This window comes from Periophthalmus magnuspinnatus, chromosome 13 (assembly GCF_009829125.3).
Source record: "Periophthalmus magnuspinnatus isolate fPerMag1 chromosome 13, fPerMag1.2.pri, whole genome shotgun sequence".
In the NCBI taxonomy this organism is placed as follows: domain Eukaryota; kingdom Metazoa; phylum Chordata; class Actinopteri; order Gobiiformes; family Gobiidae; genus Periophthalmus; species Periophthalmus magnuspinnatus.
The window spans coordinates 22,798,777-22,826,646 of NC_047138.1; the positions used below are offsets into that span (position 1 = coordinate 22,798,777).

At 39.4% G+C, this 27,870-nt stretch overlaps 1 protein-coding gene across 1 annotated transcript in view; it reads right to left on the minus strand.

The window, feature by feature from the left end:
- Positions 1–27,870, minus strand: part of cadm2b (cell adhesion molecule 2b) — a 456,432-nt gene that overhangs the window by 68,220 nt on the left and 360,342 nt on the right. The window contains exon 5 of the mRNA XM_055226183.1: positions 9,115–9,252. Within this exon, the coding sequence (XP_055082158.1) occupies positions 9,115–9,252 (138 nt within the window). The remainder of the gene's footprint in view (positions 1–9,114; positions 9,253–27,870) is intronic.

Consider the following 27,870-nt stretch of genomic DNA (forward strand, 5'->3'; position numbering starts at 1 on the left):
CAGCGTCAAAGACCAAGAGACTAAAACATAAAGTCAGAAGGGTTTAATGAGTTCCACACAGGTAATGTGTGAACAAAGAAGCAACGGAGTCTCCAGAAAGGATGGAAGAGAGTCCTAAGACATGCACAAAATCTTCATGAGTTCCGGTACATTCCATAGGTCTGTATCCCCCTGGTGGGCACGTGTCATTTACCTTTGTGTTAGTAAATCAAGATACTAGCTTGATGTAGCACTGCACTGCAAGAAAATACTTTACAATAATAAGATGAAAAGAACTGGCACGGCATAGAAGGGAAACAGTGCCCTCTACTGTTATTAAAGTGGTGTAGCCACTGGCCAAAATACCGAATCGTTAAACTGCAATAGTCAGTGTTCTCTGGTTTATAGACTATGAATGTAAAAATGATATTGTTACCTCTGTCTCTGTTATTACGTTTTCACAAGGTATATTTTGTTAAAGTTATGAAGTAGCTACAGTTGAGAAAAAAAAAATCACCTTGAACATTATATTTGCCTATTGATATTCAATCTAAACAGAAAGAAATGGCTGCGATGACGACATCTTGACTTTTCTTCTATTAAATAATAAATAATTAAAAATAACGTACGTAATGTATGTATCGTACGCTCAAAGACAATGGTGGAAGTAGGTGTAGGCCTCTCCCACTTCAGCAAGATAGCGGCTACACTGAGGAGTACCCATTCTCGTCCGGAAGCTTCAAACTATATTTTGAGGAGTACTTCGAGGGGCATCTTCAAAAGGTCCATTTGGCAGATGAAGCTTCATGAAGCATTGAAGCCTTTCTTCCAATTTTTTCAATCCAGCGCAAAGCTTCTTGAAGCTTCATTTGTAGGACATCTACTGGATGCAAAAATATCAGTTGGCATGAATTTGAACTGTGGCATTTTGCAGAAAGCCTCGAATAAAACTGTCAGCAAAATAAAGAAGTACACAAAACATGTATATTGTAGTGATGGCAGTATACCATACATACATAGATGTATAGATACATACACACACATACACACACACAGTATGGAAAAGATCATTTACAGTGAGGGTGGTTGGGGTATGGACAATGCTTGTGCTTTTGTAACGTTGAGGTATGGCCAGTGATTATGGTTTAGGGCAGTGGTCCTCATCCACCGGGCCGTGGACCGGTCCGTGGTACCGGGCCACGGGCCGTCCAAGAAATAATTATTTCCCTTGTATTTATTATCTGAGTCTGAACAATCGTTTATTTTGAAAAATCTTTTATTTTGAAAAATGACCGGATTCTCTCGGTTACATTTCCGTCACTTGAGCGCCGACAACTTAACAACTTGGCGTTCCGACAGCCCGCGGGCGTTACAAATGTACAGCAATGTACGTGTATTTCTGCGTCACCCACACAAACAATCTACACATCAAATAAAAGCTACGGCATTCATCTTTCTGAATATGTAAACCATTTACACCTCTAATCACCACAGTGCTGACAGGAAAGCCGTTTTTACAGAGAAGTCAGAAATGTGGATTTGGACTTCACTTACCATTGAGCACTCTGGTTCTGTCAAACATCAACATATTCACACAAAGTTGGTCTCATTCGTTCCGTAAAGGTCCACAGAATTTAATCCAGTCAAGAAATTATGTCCACAAAGGAAGTTAGAGCCTCCATGTCCAATCTGCTGCAGGAAAGTGAAATCTGTTCTGTCACTTCTCTGCATTTCTTTTGTCAGTTTCAGGCATAATACACTTCTGACAGTGCCAACTTTGTTCCTCAGCGCAAAACAAACTTGTTAGCTTGTGATTGACACCAAAGTTGGCCAATAAGGAGGGGGCTGTGGGTTACTGGAGCCGCGGACAGTGAATGAGAGCTACAGATGACGCTAAAGTGTACGCCCCACTCTCCCCCTTGTAGAATCAAGCTGTTACATTACACACGTTTAGTGACGTTTTCCTCTTAAAGCCCATGAATTGCGGAACACGCTGATGCGTGACATGTAAACTGTAAACAGACGGAGTTTACTGCGTGCGTAAAAAGACGAGACTGGATATAAAGATCCGCGCGTACCCCCCCCCCTTCCCCCCCCTTGGGTGAAGTGTCTTGCCTAAGGACACAATGACAGAACTAAGGACAATGACCGAGTGGGACTCGATCCTCCAACCTTCGGGTTGCTCTAACCACTGAGCCACTGTCACAGAATGACTGTCTCACTGTACAATCATGTACAGTGTGTTCTTAGTTTCCAGTGTGTGTTTGTTTACATTTTGAAGTGTGTGTGTGTTTGTTCACTGTTTGCAGTGTGTGGTTTGTAAATATATATGTATTTTGACCCATAGCACTTGTCTTGACTGTATTTTATATACAAATATACATTTTATATTGTGTTTTGATATGATATATATAAATGTACAGTAATAGAGCAGCTGGGTGTGCAGATACAGATTCCTCTCAGTGTGAGTTTTCAGTAGAGCCCTCACTGATGTCTGTTGGTTGAAACATTCAAAAGTTATTGCACTTTTTCCAAACGTTCTCCAAATGTCTTCATTCGGATAGGTTTGGAGAGGCCTGGACTTACTCATGATAAAATGATTGTAAAACTCCCATTTGTATAGGTATTGACTTCAAATTTGAAATGTAAGTGGTCAACTATCTTGTCAGTTGAGATATAGTGTATTTTTGGCCCCAGCTCCCTACTGCAGCTTTCTACACCTTAATTTTCACCAAAAAATTTTGGCAAGGATGAGAAAAAATCTTTATGTGTGTTCCAAAGTGTATAAATGCTCAGCAGACAAACTTACAGTGATTCTGACACCTGTGGGTAAAACTATAGGGTGTTACCTTTACAAAGACCCCAAACTAGTGCAGTTGCTACTGAGGGTTCAATAATGGTGATTATTTTAATTTGGAGAGGTTAGAACAAAGGCAATTTCACCAAAATGACCAAGCGTTGGCCGGTCCGCGGTGATAAAAAGGTTGGGGACCACTGGTTTAGGGGACACATCATTGTTTTTTTTATTTAAAAACAACATTCCATTCTATCCTGACTCCCTCTCCTCACTTTACTAAATCTCTACCTCTCTCCAAACTATCTCTAACTCTATCCACACTCTATTCAAACTGTCTCCAAATTCTCACCAAACTCTCACTGGCCGCAACTCTCCATCAAACACCCACATTTTGAATGGAGCCTGAAGTGTTTATATCATTGTCAAAACTCGCAGCAAAGTCCGAACCACTTCCTGTCCTTCGGACGTCATCATTTTGAGCTCCTCCAATAAATGAAACAAGCCTCAATACGCGCATCGTGAAAACTCGGCACACGCTTCACATCACTAGCTGATACACAACCCCTTTAATCAATAAAACATTTTATACTTCTTTGTGTGTTGCCATTTTTTCCTATTAGCTTCAAAGATAGGCCCATGTAATGGACTAGCTACATTACACATACACAAAAATGAAATACTATCGTTATTAATACAGTGGCCTGAGTTGTTTTGATGGTGCTTCTTGTTAAACACTAGGTTTTTAAAAAAAATGGCTTTACATTGGTGATTTCAGATGCTTAAGCACATAACAGCACTCCCCTACTCCTTAATGATGAATACAAACTGTTGGGGATTGCGTCTAAGTGTATAATTATAATCACTGGGAAACTCCCTGCTCGTCTCAGCCTTCGTCAGGTGCGTGTGGTCCGGCTACACTTGGACCTCTTCCAACCATAGCACAGGACTTGGACAGGAGCCAAGCAAATCATGGAGGTACAATACAACTGATGTCCTCTGCTTGTATCCCTGTATCACACATTGGACCCTTTAAAAAAACAAAAAACAAAACTCTAAACAACAACAGTTAAGATTCCAGAATGGAAGCTGGAGGCAAAAGTGAAGTGGAACTGAAATTATGCAAGTAATATCAGACCCCAAGTTAGACATTTACAATTGTTCTTACAACTCTCAGCTCTTACATTTAGTCTTGTTCTTTGCATTTCTGACCTAGGAAAAATCCTTATTTTTAGGTTTAATTGGACAAATTCCTACAAGTTTTTTTTCCACTTCATCTACAGCTATATTACACATTTCATTATGATTCATACTTTTTGTCAAGCTCAAATACAATTTTCTGAGGTTAGAAAACAGTATTTTTTTTCCATTCTTCTAAGTAGAGAAGCAGACTAACGCACACCCTCTAAATTCAAAATGTAAGGGTTTCTTTTGTTATACAGTGGTCCCTTGTTTATTGCAGGGTTACGCTCTAAAAATAGCCCGCAATAGGCAAAATCCACAAAGTTGTCAGCAATTTTAATCAATTATGTTTTAAGGTTGTAAAATGCCTCACCACACACTTTATACACTTTTCTAAGACAGGCATTAAGATTTTCTCAAATTTCTTTCTTGTTTTATACACTCTCAAAGTTCAGACCTTTGTATATTATATCCACCTTTCTTGATCGCTTTAAATTAGTTTTCACGTATGCCTCTGCCCCAGCGGTATCCGCAGAGGCGGCCTCCCCGTGCAGAGAAACACTCAAGTTCAAAGCGTTTCTAAAATTTGTCAGTGCAGAACATTTTATCGGCATTGGGTTTTGTCAGGTAGAAAATTGCAAACATACAGCACTTCAGAGTCATACTGCTAGCAATCAAACATTTATGTAAATGTAACCCTAATATATTGTTCTCACCAATACTCTCTGACCATTTATTAATTACCTTTCAATTCATACTAAAAGACTATCCAGCCCCACAGAAAAAAAAATATAATGAAAAGAACATTATCAGAAAAATCGGTTACAGAGTTTAAAGAAATTATTGAGCCATTACTAAAAGATATGTCACGTGACAATGAAAATAATGTTAATCCAATTCTCACTGATCAATTGGTTGACCTCCGGCTCCATGGTATGCGTTACAGCTCAGGACACTCAAACAACATGTAAGACGCACAGAGAAGCTTTGGAGCCACTCGCGCTCTGAGCAGTCTCTGAAGGCATGGAAGCTCTGCCTGCTCACTTATAAGGCCGCTCTACGGAAAGCCCGAACCAGATACTATTCAAATCTAATAGAAGTAAACAAAAATAAACCCAGATTTCTGTTCAGCACTGTAGCCAGGCTGACAAACTCCCACACTGCTAATGAGTCTCTTATCCCCTCGAACATTAGTTGTGATGACTTTCTTCAATTCTTCAATTACAAAATTACAACCATTAGAGACAAAATCAACAAAGCTACGCCTAAAACCAGCTCTGAGCAAATCCAGTCTGTAATACCAATATCCCACATAGATCCTCTAATAATATTAGATAAATTTACTCCTGTTGATGAGGTGGAGATTACCTCAGCCATCATGTCGTCCAAACCATCAACCTGTTTGCTCGACCCTATTCCAATCAGACTCCTCAAAAAAGCCCTCCCCCTAATAATAGATTCCATCCATAACATAATAAATATGTCGTTAGAAAATGGCTACGTTTCTCAGTCCTTTAAGTATGCTGTGATTAAACCCCTTTTGAAAAAACCTAACCTAAATCCTGATGAACTAGCCAACTATAGACCTATCTCTAATCTTCCCTTCCTCTCAAAAATTGGTGGTGGTGAAACAGCTCTGCCGCCACCTGCAGGACAATAATATATTTGAAAAATTTCAATCTGGATTCACAGCTCACCACAGCACAGAAACTGCACTGCTTAAAGTAACAAATGACTTATTACTAGCTGCTGATAACGGGCTGGCTTCAGTCCTGGTCCTACTGGACCTCAGTGCAACGTTTGACACCATTGATCACAATATTCTACTGCAGAGGTTAGAATGGGACATTGGAATCAGAGGGACTGCCCTCAAATGGTTTAAATCCTATCTATCAGATAGGTACCAGTTTGTTAGTATAAACCAGAGCACCTCTCCCTGTTCTAAAGTAGCCTGTGGTGTTCCACAAGGATCTGTGCTTGGTCCAATCCTATTTACTCTGTATATGTTGCCATTGGGTAACATTATCAGAAAACATGGCATTAATTTTCACTGCTATGCTGATGACACTCAGCTGTACTTATCAATGAAACCAAATCAGACTGATCAAATAGATAAACTCAGTGCCTGTGTGAAGGACATCAATACCTGGATGACCTTGAATTACCTGCTCTTAAATCCTGAAAAAACAGAGGTCATTGTCGTTGGTCCCAAAGGTCAAAGAGATTCTCTGTCGGACCAGATAATCTCACTCCACAATATGAGTATAGCTTCTAGCCCTACTGTAAAAAATCTTGGAGTCCTATTTGATCAAAATCTCTCATTCACAGCCCATATAAACCTAGCTTGTAAAACCGCATACTTTCACCTGCGAAATATAACTAAAATTAGAAATATTTTAACTAAAAACGATGCTGAAAAACTCATCCATGCATTTGTTACTTCCAGACTTGATTACTGTAATTCTCTGCTCGCCGCCTGCCCCAAAAGTACTATAAGGAGCCTCCAGTTGGTCCAAAATGCAGCGGCCAGAGTCCTAACAGGAACTAAAAGAAGAGACCACATCAGGCCTGTATTAAAATATCTGCACTGGCTTCCTGTCAAGCTTAGAATCAAGTTCAAAGTCCTCCTCCTGACATACAAAACCCTAAATGGTATGGCCCCATCCTATCTGCAAGATGCTATTGTCCCGTACCAGCCAAACAGAGCACTCCACTCTCAGAATGCAGGACTATTAGTGGTTCCTAGAGTGTCCAAAAGAACAGTGGGAGGGAGAGCATTCAGTTACCAAGCTCCTGTGCTATGGAATCAACTCCCTGCTGATGTTAAACAGGCCCCCACAGTCTCTGCATTTAAGACCACGCTTAAATCCTTCCTCTTTGGTATAGCTTATGACCAGGTTACTTAGTGAGGTACTTAGTGAAGTTAGGGAGTGACATTAAAACCTGGGATAAGATAGGCTGCAGTAGGAGATAACTAGCTGGAGGAAGTATGGCAACCTGAGCACTATCCTCTGCTTCCTCCCATTTTCTCATCAGCAATGCTATTCACATGTTGTCCCCTGTCCCACTCCCCCTGTGGAGTGTAACTCTTTCAGATGCCCCGATGACAGCTGGACCCTCTCCTCCTCCCCGCCTGGCCCTCCTGGGCCTCCTCCACCCACCTCCCTCTCCTCCTCGCCTGGCTCTCCTCCTCCTCGCCTGGTCTTCCTCCTCCTCGCCTGGCCCTCCTCCTCCTCGCCTGGCCCTCCTCCGCCCACTCATCTCATGTGTGCCCTGGGTGCATTCACTCTTGTTACATTTTTATCGGTGTGCTGCTCAAATGCGCTGTACCGCAACAATAACTAAGAGCCAATATTATTATGAAGAAAGTAAATAATGTATCCAACATAATATAATAATATTCATTGTTAATAAAATAAGTACAAAATAATAAACAAAATACTAATAATCCAAATAAATGTTAATAAATAAAATAATGTACGTCAAACAAATCAAAGGTTATACAAATTTGGCTGAACGCGTTCAGTACTGTACAAGAGACACAGCACGGGGAGGTTGCTTCCCTTAGCCAAGCAGTCCCTTAGCCAAGCAGGACGCAGAACACAATGCATGTTCATACGCTGTAAAAAATAAAGCATGCAAAATTGCAAAAAAAAAAAAAAAAAAAAAAATCTGTGAAACAGATAGACCACGAAAGGTGAACCGCGATATTGTGAGGGACCACTGTAAAGTCTTAAAATCTTTAGAATTTAGATCTGTTAATCACTTAATCATTTTGAACATTCTGATGACTTTTGGGCAGATGATAAATTGCATGTGCTATTTGTGAGCACATGATTTACCAGAAAGAAACTGTGCCTCTTATTCCTACAATTCTAAAATGGAAATGATTGTTTAGCATCTGAGCAAAAGAACTGCTGTTTTCTGCTGCACACACAGGCAGAGGCCTACACAATATGATAACTTTGACTTATGTGCCCAAAGTTACGTCTATTTGTGTTCATAGCTTTTCTTCAATCATTTAATACAATTGAACCTAGTTAAATTTTAATTTTTTATCATCAGCTTTACACCGTGCACCTTGTGAGCAATAAAAAAAACACCCCTAGTTGAATAAATAATAATAAATATATGTATTTATTTACTCCTTATTCCGCTACAGCACCGGTGAGCACAGCTGAAGTCAAACTGAAATAGTTAGCGATGGCCCAACTTGTCTCTAGCGCTAATAAACCCTTCCACACACCCCAATAAGTCACATTTTATTTTCACCTTCACAATGGAATTTACCACCACAGCAATACCAACAATCCCAGCACCTTCATCAGCACCACATGCTGACAAAAACTGACACTAACAAATCCCATAGCAAGTTTGCAATTGAAAAAAGGTTCATAATTCTACCACAAAGCATAAAATAGTCCCATAAAAGACTGAATCTACAAAAGACTTGCAGAAAAGGATTACTGTATTTTCCGGACCATACACCACTACGGAGTATAAGTTGCACCAGCGAAAAAATGCATAATAATGAAGAAAAAAAAAAAAACATAAGTCGCACTGGACTATAAGTTGCTTTTTTGGGGAAATTTATTTTACAAAATCCAAGCCCAAGAACAGACATTTTATCTTTAAAAGGCAAGATATATTAATAACAATAAAACAGAATAACAGACTAAATAGCAGTACAGCACGCTAACGTAACACATTTATATTTATTCAGCTATAAGAAGCATAGACAACGAATTGAACACGTATCTAGTATGTTAACATAAAGATATTAACATCAACATCAGATAACTAAAGCATAAAAAATGGCCTAACAAGTTTACTCTCAATCTCACTCGATTGAATTCTTCATCCTTGGTGCCGCTTCTGAACAACTCTGTCAACGCTTCCACTTACGGGTGGCTGTCATACTGGTACACAAGCCCAGAGTGCCCTCGGCAGTTGTCAATGTGAAATTATATATTTGAATAATTTCACATATAAGTCGCATCTGTGTATAAATCGCACCCCTGGCCAAACTATAAAAAAAAAGATGTATAGTCCGGAAAATACCGTATATAAGGCCTAGCAGAAACTTCATAGCAATTTTATTTCCTGTTTTGCATCACTGTAAATACAACTATACAAAATCTTGGTCAGTCAATCCATACCTTGAACCTCCTTGTCGTTACGGAACCAGCGGATGTTGGCAGCGGGTTTGCTGCCCCATGTGGTGCAGGTCAGTGTGACTAACTCTCCCTCCAGGGCGGGTCTGGTGAAGCCGGTGATCTCCGGTCGCCGTGGCACCCCTGTGGTGGAGGGATATGTGGTTATTTGACTATCCAACCTTGTCTATGCTAAGCAGAGTTGAGCCTGATTAGTACTTGGATGGGAGACAGATGGGAATACCAGGTGCCACAGTGGGGCAACAGTGACTCTAGTGCAAACTGCTGTGTCCATACTTATTCTTATAGTACAATAGGACACTGGATTACCACTTACACACCCAAAGTACAACTGTTTTGAGTTATGAAGAGAAGCCATCTTAAATATGTAGTATTATTCACACAATACACTGATGAAGTTAAACAGCTTGTACCTGATTTTGGTTCATGTATTTGAGCAAAACTTGCTTTGCCCTAGTACAGATATATTGTAGATAAACTGGAAGTGGCTTGTCTAGGCAGTTTTTTGTTTTTTTGTACAGGGGTGGCACATGTGGGACACCAAGTATGGCAAGGGTGGCACCAAAAACTCACGGCTTTGAGGTAAAATTAATGGTAATTACCTACCTGAAAACATTTACTGCAATAAATTTGATATACATGCCCTGGATAAGGTTCTTAATTGTAGCTGGGTCCCCCCAGGAAATTTCTGAGCAAAACAGAAGTAATTTCCTGTAATCTTGGATAAATTACAAATCAATAAACAAATATTTTTTTTAAGTTTTAAGTTAATTTGTGTCTAGTAGGCATTAATTATGATTATAGGATGCTTCTCTCCAATATTTAAAGGGGGGGCATTATTTATTATAAAAGCACTTGTGGCACAGTTAGTCTGTGTTGTACACATTCTGGGTGTGACTTGTGTCCAAATCCTGTCAGTGGTTCCCAGTGGAGCCCCAGCCCTCTGTGGCCTCTCTGTTTTGTGTTGCTTCTAATAATAATTCAAGTGAAATGTGGAGCGTAATGCGTTATACATCTATAGGTCTAGCTCATCAGCTGTTTGTGCTCGTAATTCCGAGCAAGAGGCAAAAACTAAAGACTGACTAAAAGCTTGTGGGATGTAGAACACCATTGCAGAGTCAAAACTGTTTCCAGAGGTCAGTAATTTCACCCTATACACCAGGGGTCACCAACACGGTGCATCAGGTCGCCCCCGAGGCCTACAAGAGTTGCCCGCAGACTGGTTCTAAAAATAGCACAACTCACTGATGAGCTGGATCTAAAATTTAATTTTATTCTGTTGCTTTAAAAAAAAATAAATAAATAAAAACAATCACCCTTGCATTTATATAGATTTAAAAATACCAATATTTAAAAATATGTAAGTAGTTTTTTCTTTCTAATGTTATATAATTGATCACTTTTTGAAATGGTGCAACATAGTTCATGTTTTGTTAAAAAGGTTGGTCAGTGGCCTGTGGAAATGGGACACTTTTCCTATGACTTGTAGTGATGTAAGTGATAATCTGAAAATTTAACAATTACTAAGATTAAAAAAGTTAAAGCGTTGAAAATTGAAATCTGTTTCCCACCTTGCTCATTGTTGATAATTGTGAGAAATTATTTATGTGATCAGTGTCTTCACATAGATGATTATCATTTATCATTATTAATAATGTATAACTAATAGCAAACTGAGCAAATTTGTTATTTCATATTTGTTATTTAATGCTTGGGCTCATTCAGTTGCATTTTGTCTTGATGTGTTGCCCACTAAATTTCTGATGTCTGGCCTCAACAGTTTACTGTCACCACTCGCTTACATGTCACTTCAATCTGGAACATTCCCAAGAGGTTTGAAAACTGCGGTTATCAAGCCTCTTTTAAAGAAGAGCAGTCTTGATGCCACGATATTCAACAATTACCGACCACTCTCTGTCGTTTCTAGGCAAAGTCCTTGAAAAAAATTGCTCACCAACAGCTTTTTAACTTTCTCCAAATGAACAACTCCTTTGATGTTTTCCAGTCAAGTTTTAGACCTCACCACAAGGTGACAAATGACATCCGCCTGAACACTGATGCAAAGTCTCAGTCTTGATCCGGTTAGATCTGAGTGCTGCTTTTGACACTGTGGATCATAGAATCCTCTTACAGAGACTAGAGGACTGGGTGTTCATCTCTGGTACGGCACTAAACTGGTTCAAGTCCTATGTAGAAAACAGAGTACTTTGTTCAAAGTGGAAAATGTGTCTCAGATAAAATGTCCCTGACCTCTGAGGTGTCCCAAGGGTCAATCCTGGGACCCCTGTTGTTCAATCTCTACATGCTGCTGTTAGACCAGTGAATACACAGCAATAATGTGTCTTACCACAAATATGCAGATGACACTCATCTGCATAGTTGTGGTAGATCTATGTCTCACTGACAGCAGGTGAATATGGACCAGTGGATTCCCTCTGCCACTGTGTCCAACAGATCAGTGTGTGGATACAAAACAACTTTCTCCAGCTAAGCTAAGACAAGGCTAAAGTCATCATCTTTGGCCAACAGAAACAGAGAAAGTGTCAGCAGTCACCTCCAGTCTCTCTCTCTAAAACCTTCAAATCAGGCTAGAAATCTAGGGGTAATGGATTTAGACTTGAACTTTAGCAACCACATTAAATCAGTAACATCTGCAGATTTTTACCACCTAAAAAAACATTGCAAAAATCAAAGGTATACTGTCAAAGCCAGACTTATCCATGCATATGTCTCCAGTAGGTTAGACTACTGTAATGGCCTGCTCACTGGCCTCTCCAAACGTGCATTAAGACAGCTGCAGTACATCCAGAACACTGCTGCTCAGGTCCTGACCAGAACCAGGAAGTACGAGCACATAAGTCCTGTACTCAGGTCTATGCACTGGTTTCCTGTAGCTCAAAGAATAGACTTTAAAACAGCTCTGCTTGTGTACAAGTCTCTCCATGGCCCAGCACCAAAGTACATCTCCGATATGTTAGTGCCATATGAACCATCTTGCACTCTGAGGACTTCAGGGACAGGCCTCCTGCTACTGCCCAGAGTGAGGACTAAAAATGGGGAATCAGAGTTTCAATTTTATGCAGCTGAAACCTGGAACAGTCTTCCTGAAGATGTGAGACAGGCCTCTACTTTGGCAATGTTTAAATCCAGGCTCAAAACAGTTCTGTTTAGCTGTGCATACAACCGAAAGGTTTTTATTCTGCACTCTTCTGTTTTACTGTTATTTTTATGATGATTATTTATGTTTTGATTTGTGTGACTTCAGTGTCCTTATTCTGTAAAGCACTTTGAATTACTTTGTGTATGAATTGTGCTATACAAACAAACTTGCCTTGTTTTGACTGAAGTCATTGAGCAGGACACACAGAGGCTGGCACCCCTTCTACACACGTAGACAAAATTGTTGGTACCCATCGGTTAAAACCCCTTAGCATTCCGGGTGATTTTGGTGAAATTGCCTTTGTTCTGACCTCTCCAAATTAAAATAATCACCATTATTGAACCCTCAGCAGTAACTGCACTAGTGTGGGGTCTTTGTAAAGGTAACACCCTATAGTTTTACCCACAGGCGTCAGAATCACTGTAAGTTTGTCTGCTGAGCATTTATACACTTTGGAACACACATAAAAAACATTTTTTCTCATCCTCGCCAAAAAAAAAATGTGAAAATGAAGGTGTAGAAAGCTCCAGTAGGGAGCTGGGGACAAAAATACACCATACCTCAACTGACAAGATTGTTGACCACTTACATTTCAAATTTGAGGTCAATACCTATAAAAATGAGAGTTTTACAATCATTTTATCATGAGTAAGTCCAGGCCTCTCCAAACCTATCCAAATGAAGACATTTGGAGAACGTTTCAAAAAAGTGCAATAACTTTTGAATGTTTCAACCCACAGACATCAGTGAGGGCTCTACTGACAACTCACACTGAGAGGAATCTGTATCTGCACACCCAGCTGCTCTATTACTGTACATTTATATGTCATATCAAAACACAATATAAAATTTATATTTGTATATAAAATACAGTCAAAACAAGTGCTATGGGTCAAAATAAATATATATTTACAAACCACACACTGCAAACAATCAACAAACACACACACACTTCAAAATGTAAACAAACACACACTGGAAACTAAGAACACACTGTACATGATTGTACAGTGACAGTCATGCTCTGCAACAGTGGCTCAGTGGTTAGAGCTTTGGTCCCGCAACCCGAAGGTTGGAGGATCAAGTCCCACTCGGACCAATTTCTGTTATTGTGTCCTTAGGCAAGACACTTCACCTAAGATGATTGGTGGTGGTCGGGGGGCGCAGATTGGCATTAGCTAATGCTAATGATTACACATGATACACATTTGACCCACAATTAAGTGAATAGCAGAATAAACCACGCTTACCGACCAGGAACAGCATCCAGTCCATCAAAACATAAGGTCCCTCTACTCCTGAGTCCACCATGAGATCTTCACTTGGTTCCACGAACCGCTCCGGGTCCGAGATGCCTCTAGTTTAACTTGTACAAACATCCACAGTGTCCTTGGTCGCGCACTTCCTTTGTTTTTTCCGTTTCGTCATGTTTAAAACATAAAACTGCTGCGTAATTTTACGCGCGGATCTTTATATCCAGTCTCGTGTTTTTACACATGCAAACTCCGTCTGTTTACAGTAAACCACTGCATGTCACGCATCAGCGTGTTCCGCAGTTCATGGGCTTTAAGAGGAAAACATCACTAAACATGTGTAATGTAACAGCTTGATTCTACAAGGGGGAGAGTGGGGCGTACTCTTTCAGTCATCTGTATCTCTCATTCACTGTCCGCGACGCCAGTAACCCACAGCCCCCACCTTATTGGCCAACCTTGGTGTCAATCACAAGCTAACAAGTTTGTTTTGCGCTGAGGAATAAAGTTGGCGCTGTCAGAAGTGTATTATGCCTGAAACTGACAAAAGAAATGCAGAGAAGTGACGGAACAGATTTCACTTTCCTGCAGCAGATTGGACATGGAGACTCTAACTTCCTTTGTGGACATAAATTCTTGACTGGATTATATTCTCTGGACCTTTACCGAACGAATGAGACCAACTTTGTGTGAATATGTTGATGTTGGACAGAACCAGAGCGCTAAATGGTAAGTGCAGTGCAAATCCACATTTCTGACTTCTCTGTAAAAACGGCTTTCCTGTCAGCACTGTGGTGATTAGAGGTGTAAATGGTTTACATATTCAGAAAGATGAATGCCGTAGCTTTCATTTGATGTGTAGATTGTTTGTGTGGGTGACGCAGAAATACACATACATTGCTGTAAAGTTGTAACGTAAAGGCGGAACGCTAAGTGGTTAATGAAAAAAAACAAAAAACAAACAACAACTCATAATGGTCACAGAATTAACTTAAATCTGACAAAAGTACTAATAAATAAAAAATTCTATGAAATTTAACCAATGAAAGTCAAACATTGCTTTTCAACCATGCTTCAACAGAAGTATTAAAAAAATAATAAACTCATGAAACAGGCCTGGAAAAAATGATGGTACACTTAAGTTAATATTTTGTTGCACAACCTTTTGAGGGATTCACTGTAATCAAATGATTCCTCTAACTGGCAATGAGACTTCTGCACCTCTCAGCAGGTATTCTGGTCTACTCCTCAAGAGGAAACTGCTCCAGTTGTCTCACATTTGAAGGATGCCTTTTTCAGATGGCATGTTTCAGCTCCTTCCCAAGATGCTCAATAGGGTCAGGGCTCATAGAAGGCCACTTTAGAATAGTCCAATGTTTACCTCTTAGCCATTCTTGGGTGTTTTTAGCTGTGTGTTTTGGGTGATCGTCCTGTTGCAAGACCCATGACCTGCGACTGAGACCAAGCTTTCTGACAGTGGCCAGCACATTTCTCTCTAGAATCCCTTGACATTTTTGAGATTTCATTGTACCCTGCACAGATTCTAGACATCCTGTGCCAGATACAGCAAAGCAGCTCCAGAACATAACAGAGCCTCCTCCATATTTCACAGTAGTTCTTTCTTGATATGCTTCATTTTTCGGGCTGATGTGCCTTGGCAAAAAGTTAAATTTTTTCCTCATCTGTCCATAGGACATTTTCCCAGAAGCTTTGTGGCTTGTCAACATGTAGTTTGGCAAATTCCAATCTGGCTTTTTTAATGATTTATTTCAAACAATGGTGTCCTCCTTGGTCATCTCCTATTAAGTCCACTTTGGCTCAAACAATGACGGATGGTGTGATCTGACACTGATGTTCCTTGAGCTTGAAGCTCACCTTTAAGCTCTTCAGAAGTTTTTTCTGGGCTCTTTTGTTACCATTCGTATTATTCGTCTTCGATTTGTCATCAATTTTCTTCCTGCGCCCACGTTCAGGGAGTTTGGCTACAGTCCCATGGATCTTAAATTTCAGAATAACATGTGCAATTGTAGTCACAGGAACATCAAGCTGCTTGGAGATGGTCTTATAGAATCAGAATCAGAAGAGATTTATTGCCATTGTCTGTGAACACAGTTCACAAACTAGGAACTTACTTCGGTGATAAAGTGCAACATAAAACAAATACAAATAAGGGCATGCAGAAAGTTAAAAAGATATGCTTAAAAAATAAAATAAAAATACTTAGAGGTAAAAAATATATACAACAGCAGCATCAGAACAACAGTGCAAATGTGGCTTATTAAAGTGACCGGTATTATAACGTGTCAAGTGTGAGAAAAACGGCAGAGGGGAAGAAACTGTTCTTATGATGAGAGGTTCTGGTCCCAATGGACCATAGACTCCTGCCAGAGGGAAGTGGCTCAAATAGTCCATGTCCAGGGTGAGAAGTGTCAGCTGCTATACGGCCTGCTCGCCCCGAGTCCTGGAGACGTACAGGTCCTGTAGAGATGGAAGGCTGCAGCCAATCACCTTCTCAGCAGAGCGCACAATGTGCTGCAGTCTGTCTGTCCCTGGCAGTGGTCCCAGCGAACCACACAGTGATGGAGGAGGATGGACTCAATGATGGCCGTGTAAAACTGCACCATCATCTGGACCGGCAGCTTGCCTTTCCTCAGCTGCCGCAGGAAGAACATCCTGTGCTGGGCTTTCTTATAGCCTTTACCTTTAACATGCTAGTCTATAATTTTCTTTCTAATCTCCTGAGACAGCTCTTTCCTTCTGGTCCATGAGTGTGGTATACACCTTGTCACCAAACAGCACAGTGACTACCTGTAGCCCTATATATAGGCCCACTGACTGATTACAAGATTTCATAGAATTTTTATATTTATTATTACTTTTGTCAGATTTAAGTTATTTCTGGAACCATCGTGAGTTTTTCTTTCATTAACCGAAGGGTACTGTGAGATTATTATTCCATGTAATATGGTAAATCATACTTTGTACTCCTGTTTACGTGTGCGCCAACGTGGCATGAGATTGTATATGTACCCTGAACCTCCATATATGATGATACTTTGAAAGATCAGCTAAAAATGCTTGTTTTTGTGCACTTTGTCTTCATTGAACCCAGATAACAATCTGCGTGCTGTACATTTCTAGCTAATTATTGAGGAATTATGACGTGTGTTAACTAGTATATAAGGAGCCACAGTAGAGATGTAAAACAGGAGACAGTTGGTGTTTCATTCGATTGATGCCTGCATCTGCTGAATAAAGAGACTGATTTGAAACTGCCCGGCCTTCTCGACTCCTGCTTCTAGTTCGCCGTCCAGGAAAACTGACAGTTTTGGTGACCCCTGACGTGATGCTAAGTCCTGGTCGCAAGGGCGAACCTTCTCCTCCACAGAACGCCTGAGAAAGACATCGCAAAAACGAGCGCTCCAAAAGACGGTACGACAGAGGCCTTTTTCATAGAATTTCTGTCAATTGGTTTAATGCTAAATTAATGTGATGTGCTCTTGGGACATTCTGTGCAATTAATTGTTATAACTTTAAATTAGTAAGTATTTCCGTGTTTATGGCTTAGCACGAAGAGAGAAAAAAAGCACTAGGAATTAATAATAAATAGCAAGTTTACACTTAGATCAGGTAAAGTGTAATTAGAAACAAATTTAATCATTTCCGTGTTTATGGCTTAGCACGAAGAGAGAAAAAAAGCACTAGGAATTAACAATAAGTAGCAAGTTTAGACTTTGATCAGGTAAAGTGTGATTAGAAACAAAGTTAATCATTTCCGTGTTTATGGCTTAGCACGAAGAGAGAAAAAAAGCAAGTTTTATAAAAAATATTTAGTGGTTAAAACTTTACACTAAAAAAGAAAACAAAACTGTTTAATCAAGTTTATATAAAAATGTGGTACCCAAAAAAACTATATGTAATGCTGGCAACAATATTTATTAGCATAATAAGAGCTCAAGCAAACGAACCTGTTCAAATGAATTTTACTCAGAATGAACATGAAATTACTTGTTACTGCAAAGTTGATAAAGGGGCAATAATTCAGATTGGCATCATTTATATTCCCTGTGAAACAGAAGCATTAATAGATGGAATTAACTTGGTAGACTTAACTAGGAAGGAGCAAGAAATAGCAACTTATTCGCCGGAACACGGTGTCCACTCGAAAGTTTGTGATTCCATTAGCAATATCCCCAAGCAAAAAGATAATGTAACCCAGACCAAAATACAGTGTACATGGTACAATCAGCCCATTCGTTCTAATATTGGCTGTGTTTGCATCTCATATCCTTTTGGTAGTAAGGAACTACGTAATATTGACAATATTTGTGAAAATAATACAATAAGAAATGTAAATACAACGGTCAAAAATAGCAAGCATCTTAATGTGACATACCAAAATGCTAGTGAAAATAGTCTGTTTGATGTCCAAATGATAAAAAGTCAAATTGGCACTCTTATGAAAAAGGTTACGCTTACAATTGGAGCAGTTTCTGAATCAAAATCCACACAAGAAACAAAAATAGAGACTATGATTAAGAAATTAAAGAATGAAATGGTAAAAGAGATTATAGACGAAGCTAGAATTATAACCAAAAACTTGTGTCCGTCAAACTCAGCAAATGTCGCTAAAATGCTAAAAGACCTAAAAGAAGAGTATGATGCCTTAAAAAATATCTTGAAAGGAAATGTTATTTATATTGTGGCTGCATTTGTTGCTGTTTTTCTAACTCTGGCTATTGTGTTGATTATGGCTTTATTGTTATGCTTGTGTTCGCCACGGACCACTAAAATTATGGCATTAAATCTCCCTGATTCAGCTTCCATCTTAAGTTGGGATGATTGTGATACAAAATAGACAGTTTAAATGGTTAACTGATATATTATTGGATGATATTTGTTAGTGGCTGTATCTTGTAGTGGCCAGATGGGTTATGGTTCTTTTAAAATGATATTCACATAAATAAATTGACTAATCGGGAGAATTAAAAAACTGTTGCTATGATTGGAAGTTAATAGAAGGTATAGATAATTGTTTAATTAATGTGGTAAAGGATTGATTTTGCATTTATTGGGCAATTGTATGGATAATTGTTTAATTGATGTCAGGTGATAGATAATTGTTTAATTAATGTGGTAAAGGATTGATTTTGCATTTATTGGGCAATTGTATGGATAATTGTTTAATTGATGTCAGGTGATGCTAATGTTTTGCATTTATTGAATTATTTGTGAATAATTGTTTGATCTAAGTAGGATAAAGCTATTGATTTGTACTTACTAGTTATTTGTGGATAATTGATTTATGTGAAATGATGCTAATGTTTTGCATTTATTGAATTATTCATGAATAATTGTTTGATTTAAGTAGAATAAAGCTATTGTTTTGTATTTACTAGTTATTTTTGGATAATTGATTTATGTGGAATAATGTTAATGTTTTGCCTTTATTGGATTATTGGTGGATAATTGTTTGACTTAAATGGAAGAAAGCCAATATTTTGCATTTACTAGTTATGTGAATCATTGTTTTATTTAAGTGAAATAGAGCTAATGTTTTGCATTTACTAGATATTGGTGGATAATTGTTTGATTTATGAGAACAGAGCTATTATTTTGCATTTATTGGGTTATTTGTGGATAATTGTTTAATGCATGTGGAATGAAGCTATGGTTTTACATGTGTTAGTTGTTTATGGATAATTGCTTAATGTATTTGAAATAAGGATATTGCTTTGCATTTATTGGATGCTTGATGGTTGTGGGATGACGGTTTTGCTTCTCATTGTGAAAGGTTGAGCCTTGTGTTGTCCTGGGATAATTTATGACTACAAAAACAACTTTGTTACAGCAGAACTCATTTCTTCATCAAAACTGAGTCACTTATTCATTTTGACAAATTTCATAAAATAAATAAATAAAGAAATAAAAATAAAAATTAAATTAAATTAAATTAAATTAAATTAAATTAAATTAAATTAAATTAAATTAAATTAAATTAAATTAAATTAAATTAAATTAAATTAAATTAAATTAAATTAAATTAAATTAAATTAAATCAAATCAAGTATTTTGAAGTTCAAGTTGTCTCCAGGTTTCTCCTATAACGTGGCTCAACTTAATTTGTATCACTGTACAACCAACGAACACAATGCAGTGGTGGAAATTAAGAGTTGCAGGAGATTTTGAGTTCCAAAATTGTACATTATCCATTAAAGTAGGGTCTACTAACCAAAACAAAAATGTATTATTTAATTACCTAACTAATCTGGTAATTAACTCATTAGTGTGAAGACAGATTGAAGATAGACCCCAAATTAAAAAAAAAAAAAAAAAAAAAAAAAAAATTGTTACTTTAAGATTTTATTTTGAGAGCTGGGAAATGCAAATTGGGGAAAAGTTTAAAGTATTTGTAATATAACTCTATTGGAAGGAAAACGCAAGGCTTAATGGATATGAAGTGAAGCTGTTGTTGCACATTTGTTGGGCATTTTGTAGTTTACATTTTTGCATTATTAGGTGGATGTGAAGTAAAACTGGGTGGCACTTTGTAATGGCTGCGCCCTATTTGGCCTTAGTGAAGTGCAGGTACTTAATTGGTGGTGATTCGGGCTTAGTGACTGTTTGGTTGTGGCCTTAAGTGAGCACTTGATTTGGAATTTATTGGCTTGTGTTGTGTGTAGTTGTTCATGCTAGTTTTGTGCTTGGTTGGTCCTTGGCTAGCCATTTGTGTGTGTATTTGTGGACGCATGTTTGAGTGTCAATTTGGGTTGATACTTGGGTGTGCGTTTGCAGGTGCATGCGCTGGTGGTTGGTTGATCATTGACTAGGTGTGGGTAGCTGCACGTGGCGCAGGTCAGTTAGTTGTTGGTTGGATGTTTATTTAGGATGGAGATTGAGTGATTGTTGGGCCTAGGTCGCTATTGGTCAGGTCTAGTCATTATTGATTGAATCTTTGTTCATGCCCTGTTGGGGCTGAGTGAAGTGTAGTTGTTGAAAGGTGTTATCTAAAACAGTTTTTTAAATAATACTAATAGAAATAAACAGAATTAAATTATAATAATAATTAGCAGGATTGTTAAATTTAAATAATAATAATAATAAAGAATATATTTATAATAAAGAATAATTTTAAAACTTAAAAAATAAAATAATACTTCTTTAATTTAAAAATAAATAAATAAATAACTAATACAAATTAAAATTAAAAAATTTGAATTGAAATTGGAATAAAAAAAATAAATAAAAATAAATAAATAAATAATAAAAATTAAAATTGAAAATTGAAAAAAAAAAAAAAAAAAAAAAAAAAAAAAAGGAAGCAATAAATAAACAAAAGAATAAATAAAATAAATGATCTTAATCAAGTACTAAAATAGGATAATGCTGGCTTTTGGGTGAATTTCGAGCTCTTTTTAAGTCTTCTAAGTTAAGTTTTTTCTCTCTTTTAGAAACCAAATTAAAGGCAGGAAGTGAGAACGAAGACGCCCCCCTCCGAGATCAAAAACCCCCTTAGAGTCCACAGGTAGATAGTGAAAGACAAATTGTTCATTAAATAGTAACTCATTCTAAGTTAAGTTCTTTCTTTTTTTTAGAAACTAAATTAAAGACAGGAAGAGGGAACGAAGACGCCCCCTTCGAGATCAAAACCCCTTTAGAGTCCACAGGTAGATAGTGAAAGACAAACTGTTCATTAAATAAGTGACTCATTCTGCCAAAATCATAGACTTGACAACAAATTTAAAACAATATCCAAATTGTTATTCAGTAGCTGAGAGGGTAATTTAACAAAATACTATAATACAATATATATCACAATGTCCCAGTTCATCACGCTAGACCAATTGGTAGAATTCTGGAAAAATAAAGCCCTGCAGGAGGAGGCAGATCCAAAGAAGGCCCAAGAAACCCAGTCCATCATTCAAGTCATTATTAAAAAATATGTCAAAAAAGGAATGATCCATGGTGGAAAAGATGCCATTGCCCCCACAGAAGAACAATGGAAGAACATCAAAAACTACTACAAGGAGAAGATCAAACAGTGCCAATTGGACCCAACCCGAAGTGCTTTAGTAAGAAAGGTGAACCAATTGAAGATACAAAAGCACAAAAATGAGATGAAGAGCCAAATAAAAATACAGAAGTACGAGAATGAGATGAGAATGGCGAAGAAGATGCATAAATGGGCAAAGGAGATGACGGTGATAAAAGAAACGAAAGAATTGTCTTCTATCCTGGTTCTTAAGCCGAAGGAGAAGGAAGTGTCCCTGAAGGAAGAACTGCTGAGAGAGAAACCGAACGAACCTGCAGCAGGCGTATATCCAACCCTTGAAGAAAATAAAACATCACACAAATATGCCACACGCTCTAAGCACAGAAAGTCCTGGGAAGAACCTGAAAATTCTGATGAAGAAGAAGAAGTGACTGGCAGTAAAGTACTAAAGAAAAATCAAAGATCACAAAGATGGGATGAAGACAACACAGATGATGATGTTCCACGTCTCGACAGTACTTTACGGTATGCAACCAGTCCATCCCCACATGATGAAGAATGCTGGTATGAGATGTCCAGAAAAGCTGCTCTGCCCCCACCATATTCAGGTACCACCAGCAAAAACCCAGTGCTGAGGAAATCTTCTGCTTCCATGATGACATCAGACCTGGCTGCATGCTTGACCCCGAAGATAACTCACAAGGTAGTTGGAGGAGAGTTGGCATTAACATCTGTTGAAGCATGCTCAAGAGAAATAGAAGAAAAAATTGACTCTGTCCAAAACCAAGTAGCTGCACTGGCTCATATTATTGAAACTGAGAAAAAGCTGAAGCGAAGTGATGACGAGAGACGCATGCAAAGACAAGAAATGATGCCTGACCAAGAGATGACAACGAAGACAAGCGGAAGTTTGCTCTCAAGGACTGAAGAAGATGAAACTAGAGGTGCTATGGCTGAAGTCTCAATGAAACAAAATGATGAACCCTTTTCAGTTGATGGATCGTTCAGCGGAACTGTTGAAGAGACTCGATACGAAGAGGCATACATCAACGGTACCATCAATCCCATCCAACAAAGAGAACCTGCAACTGTCTTTCCAATAAGGACGGATGGCCGACAAGTGGTCTACCAGCCATTCACATTAAAGGACTGGAGTGCCCTGATGCTCACCCTACCAAAGCTGACCAAAGGAGGCCTGCCATGGATGAGAGCTCTCCTGAAGCAGACGGCTGGAGATAAACTATGTTGGGGAGACATGCAAGCTGCCCTAATCAAAGCTGCCGATGAAACAGTCGCTGATAACATCAGAAAAGCCATAGAAAGAAGATTGAGAATGCGGCTACAGAATAACAATGCCATTCACATCTTCCGAGACATCCTGGAAGAAGAACTCAGGACACGATATCCATGCATTGTGACAGAAGAGTTGTTATCCATGCAGATGAGAGATACTGAAGATTATTACAGCTTCAAGCAACGTGCCACAAGTCTATATCATGATGTCACTGGAGAACCAATTGAGCCAGGAACTGGAATGTCAGTCATGTTCAGGTCTGTTCTGGTCAAGGGGATGCCTAACCAGGTTCAAGAGGCTTTGCAAAATGTGATGGGGCTGTACCGTAAGACTGAAGACGACTTTGATGCACATTGCAATCATGAAATAAACAAGTGGCAGAGAAACAGGAAGGCGTTTGAGGACCAGAAGAAGGAGTTGGAACTGGCTACTGTGAAGTTGCAATTGCAGAAATACCAAACTGAAGTTAAAGAGAAGAAGAAAGATAAGAACACAAATGTGATGAGTATACAGTCAGACCCTGCTGAAGAAGACATGTTATCTGTCACAAAACAACTAACAACTGCAATCAAGATGGTGATGAACACACAGCAACCACAAGCAACAGCAGTGACACCCAACTCCCAAACAGGTCAGCCTATGTCAATACCAAATGTGCCAGTGATGATTTACAACGGTCCTCAATCAAGGAACCAAGGAGGTTTTGGAGACCCCAGAAGAAACAAAGGTACTGGCTACATGAACAATCCAAGACGTGATCAGTGCCACCTATGTCATGGAATAGGACACTGGAGAAGAAGTTGTCCCTTAGCATCTCAAGGACAAAGGCAAGAGCCACACAATTTTCAACAATACAGGCAACCAATGCAGAGATACAACCGACAACAGCAGCCACCAATGATGCCACAGCAGACAGCCGGTCCAATGCCCCCACCTCCAAATGGAAGACTCATGAACGTCGGAGCTTACTATCAAGGAGGAAGAGATGTTCATGGATCCTTGGATGAACACTATGACTAGTGAAGGGGCCTACAGCCAGACCATTCGCTAAAACCATGGAAGAGCGAACCAATGGTGGTCTTGAAGGTAAATGGACAAAAGATTAAATTTTTGGTGGATTCAGGAGCCACAGTATCCTGCATTCGACAGAAATTTCCACTCTCATCGAAGACTATGTCCATAACCGGCTGTGTGGGAGAACCAGAAGTAAGAACTTTTACTGAACCATTGGCAGTAACAATGAATGAACAGACAGTGAAACAAGAATTCTTATACTTGCCTGACTGCAGTATCTCCATATGTGGAAGAGACTTGATGTGCAAATTATCATTGTCAGTGGTGTTTTGCCCCGAAGGTCACAAAATACTGGACCGATGTGAAACCCTCAAGATACTGAGAGATGCAACTATGTGTAAAACCACTGAGATCTTGTACCTTTCTCCAGATACTGCTCAAGACTCAAAGTCACAAGTCACAATCTATTGGACAGAAATACTCACAGATCCAGAAAAAGGTAACACTGCATCAGCATTATGGCAAAACTACAAAACATGGGCAAGATCACTATATCCACTCAGTGAACCTTTTGACCCCTTGCATGTCACTCTATACTACTCCACACTTGATGATGAGACCTATGACGAATTATGGCAAAAGGTGGATGGACAGACTTTTCGAGTGAACTACTCATATCTCTACTTGGGCCCTCAAGGTATGGCACTCGCAGTCTCCCTCCCAGAAGAACTGAAACCGTATTCCAGGGGGAGTGAAGAAAGCACACCACACGTATCGCTGGCCATATCCAAACATCATTCACCAAGACAACTTGGTCCAATGGTCAAGCTGGCTTCAAGTCTTCAGTATGAAGCCACCGAAATCGGAGGTGTGTTCTACAACTCACAACACAAAATATTCAGAATTGTGCTACCTCAGGGCTCTGAAGATAACACAAGAGCATCCAAGCAATCCAGACAACGAATTTTCGAGAATCATCCGGATACAGAGAGGTATCTTGCCCAAGTACCATCACACATATGGATGATGCACCCGAATGATGTGGGTCAGACGAAACATGCTGTTAAAGTGCAACTCACCACAAGCAAGCCGATATACCATCCCCAATATCCACTCAAAGAAGACCAAGTAATGGGGATTCAAGAAACTATTAATGGATTGCTGGAGTCTGGAGTGATATATGAAACTGAATCAGAATACAACACACCTCTCTTTCCAGTGAAGAAATCGGACTTGCAGAACTGGAGGATGGTTCAAGACTTCCGTCCAATCAATGAAGTTACAGCTGGAGAATCATATCCAGTGCCAGACCCCTACATCGCCTTGAATAATCTGTCACCAGAGCATAAGTATTACACTGTCTTAGACTTGGCAAATGCATTCTTCACAATCAACTTGGAGGCCTCCTCCCAGAGGTATTTTGCTTTCAGACACGGAGACAAAGTCTATTCCTACCGAAGAATGCCCATGGGATGGAAACACAGTCCCGGTTATTTCAGCCACTTCCTAAGACAAGACCTGGCAGATTTGAAGTTTCCAGAGACATGCACTCTGATCACTTATGTGGATGACATCCTCATCGCTGGAAAAACGGCAAAAGAGGTCCTAGAAGCAACAGTACAACTGCTCACACATCTGTCGAAAAAGGGGTACAAGGTAAAAAAGCAAAAGATACAAGTTGCAAGACAAACTGTGCATTTTCTCGGACGAGAGGTGTCGAACGGTGCGCAAGGAGTGTCTGCCAACAACAAAGATGCTATCCTGAGTACTCCAAAACCAACTACGGTACGTCAAATGCTCAGTTTCCTGGGACTCTGCAATTACTCTCGGGAGTACGTCCCTGGCTATACCGAACTCACAACGCCCCTCCGAGAACTCATTAAGCCCCATGGTATGCATAACCTCTCAGCCAATTTACAGTGGACGACGGAGTCTGAAGAAGCATTTATCAAGACAAAACAAGCTATTTGTGCAGCATGCAGCCTATGTGCTCCAAATTATGACATTCCCTTCCATCTAGATGTGACAGAGAAACAATAATTTGTCCAAGCTGTTCTCTATCAAAAGCATCATCAGAGCCGAAGAGTGCTGAAACACTACTCTTGTAAGTTGGATCCCCATGAACAAACTCAACCTGGTTGTGCTCGTTATCTGGCTGCTCTGGCAAAGACAATTGAGAAGACTTCACATATTGTACAAAATCATCCACTGGTGGTGCACACTCAACATGGGATACTTGCTTATCTCAACTCTCGTTTGTTCATAACTACTGCACGAAGATCCAATCATATTTCAAAGACTTTGAAACAGTCCCATATTACTTTTGAAGGAGGAAATACCAATATGGCAGTAAATATGGAGACTGAAGGACTTTCACATGTGTGTGAAGAAAAAGTCAGAACTGAACTGTATGTGAGAGCAGATTTGCATACTACACCTCTTTCAGACCCAGAGATGACCATTTTCTGTGACGGATGTGCATACAGAGCAAAAGAAGGTCATATTGTGTCCTCGTATGCAGTGGTGGAACAACTGCCCTCTAACCAATATCGTCTGATGGAAGCCCAGCAGATAGCAAAAGGTTCTGCACAAGTAGCTGAAATAACAGCAATGTTACGAGCACTACAACTTTCAGAAGGCAAAGCAGTAAACATCTATACAGACTCAATTTATGCTTACAAGACTGTCACATTGTCTTTAGCTGGTTGGATCAGAAATGGTTTCAAACTTGGGACCGGCCTTCCAATTAAGCATGAACAACTGATCAAGCAACTGATAGATGCTGTCCAATTGCCATCAAGACTTGCTATCATGAAATGCAAAGCTCACACCAAGGGAACAGACTCCATTTCCCTGGGCAATCAAGCCGCAGATCAAGCTGCAAAGAAAGCTGCAAATTATAATCCAAGAAACATGCTTGTTTGCACTGAAGAAAAGATTGAGAAGTTACCTGATGCAAACCTGATCGATGCAACATACATAAGAGAAATTCAAGAAGCAGCTGGAGCATACGAACATGGTGCTTGGAAACAACGTGGGGCCATTAAAGATCCTTCAGGAATCTGGAGAAATCATGAAGGAAGAATTGTGGCTCCTATCTCACTGCTGCAAATGCTCTACGACGAATACCACACCCCTACTCATCGTAGCTACGAAGCCATCCTAAAACATATCGATTTGTGGTGGCACCCAAACATGAAGTCTATCATGCAATATTGGATAGATGATTGTCACATTTGTCAAACCATGAATCCAAAGAAAGCTTGTAAACCACCGCCAGGAACTTATACTCTTCCCAATAAGCCTTTTGAAAGAATTGTCATGGACTTTACAGACATGGGTCCAGAAATGAGAGTTCGAGGATATCGCTATCTACTGGTCATAGTCTGTGAGTATACAAGATGGGTTGAAGCGTTCCCCTGCAAGACGGAAGCTGCCAAGGAAGTAGTTAAGCACCTAACTACTGATGTCTTCCCACGATTTGGCATTCCACACGTCATAAGGTCAGATAACGGGACACATTTTACTGCTAAAATAGTCCGTGATGTGCTAAAGGCTCTTAATATCACCCAACGTTTTGGTACTGTCTATCATGCGGCCAGTCAAGGGGTATGTGAAAGGATGAATGCCACTGTCAAAAGAAAACTTGCAAAGGTTTGGAAAACCACCAAACTTGATTGGGTCACTGCCTTACCTTTTGTTTTGATGGACATCAGAAATAGCGTGAACAAAACCACGTCATATTCTCCTCATCTTCTATTAACAGGCAGAGAAATGCATAAACCAGAAGGCTCATTCACTGAAGATACACCATTTATAGAATGGGACAAACAACATCACTCATATGTTCAGCAGCTCCAAGAAATAGTGATGCAACTACATAAATGTAGACAAAGAACACATGATCTTGAAGATGTAATTGATCCAGAGATGAACATAACCCCGGGATCTTTTGTGTATGTGAAGGTACACAAACGACACAACTGGACTCAACCATATCAAACTGGTCCATATCAAGTTCTACAGT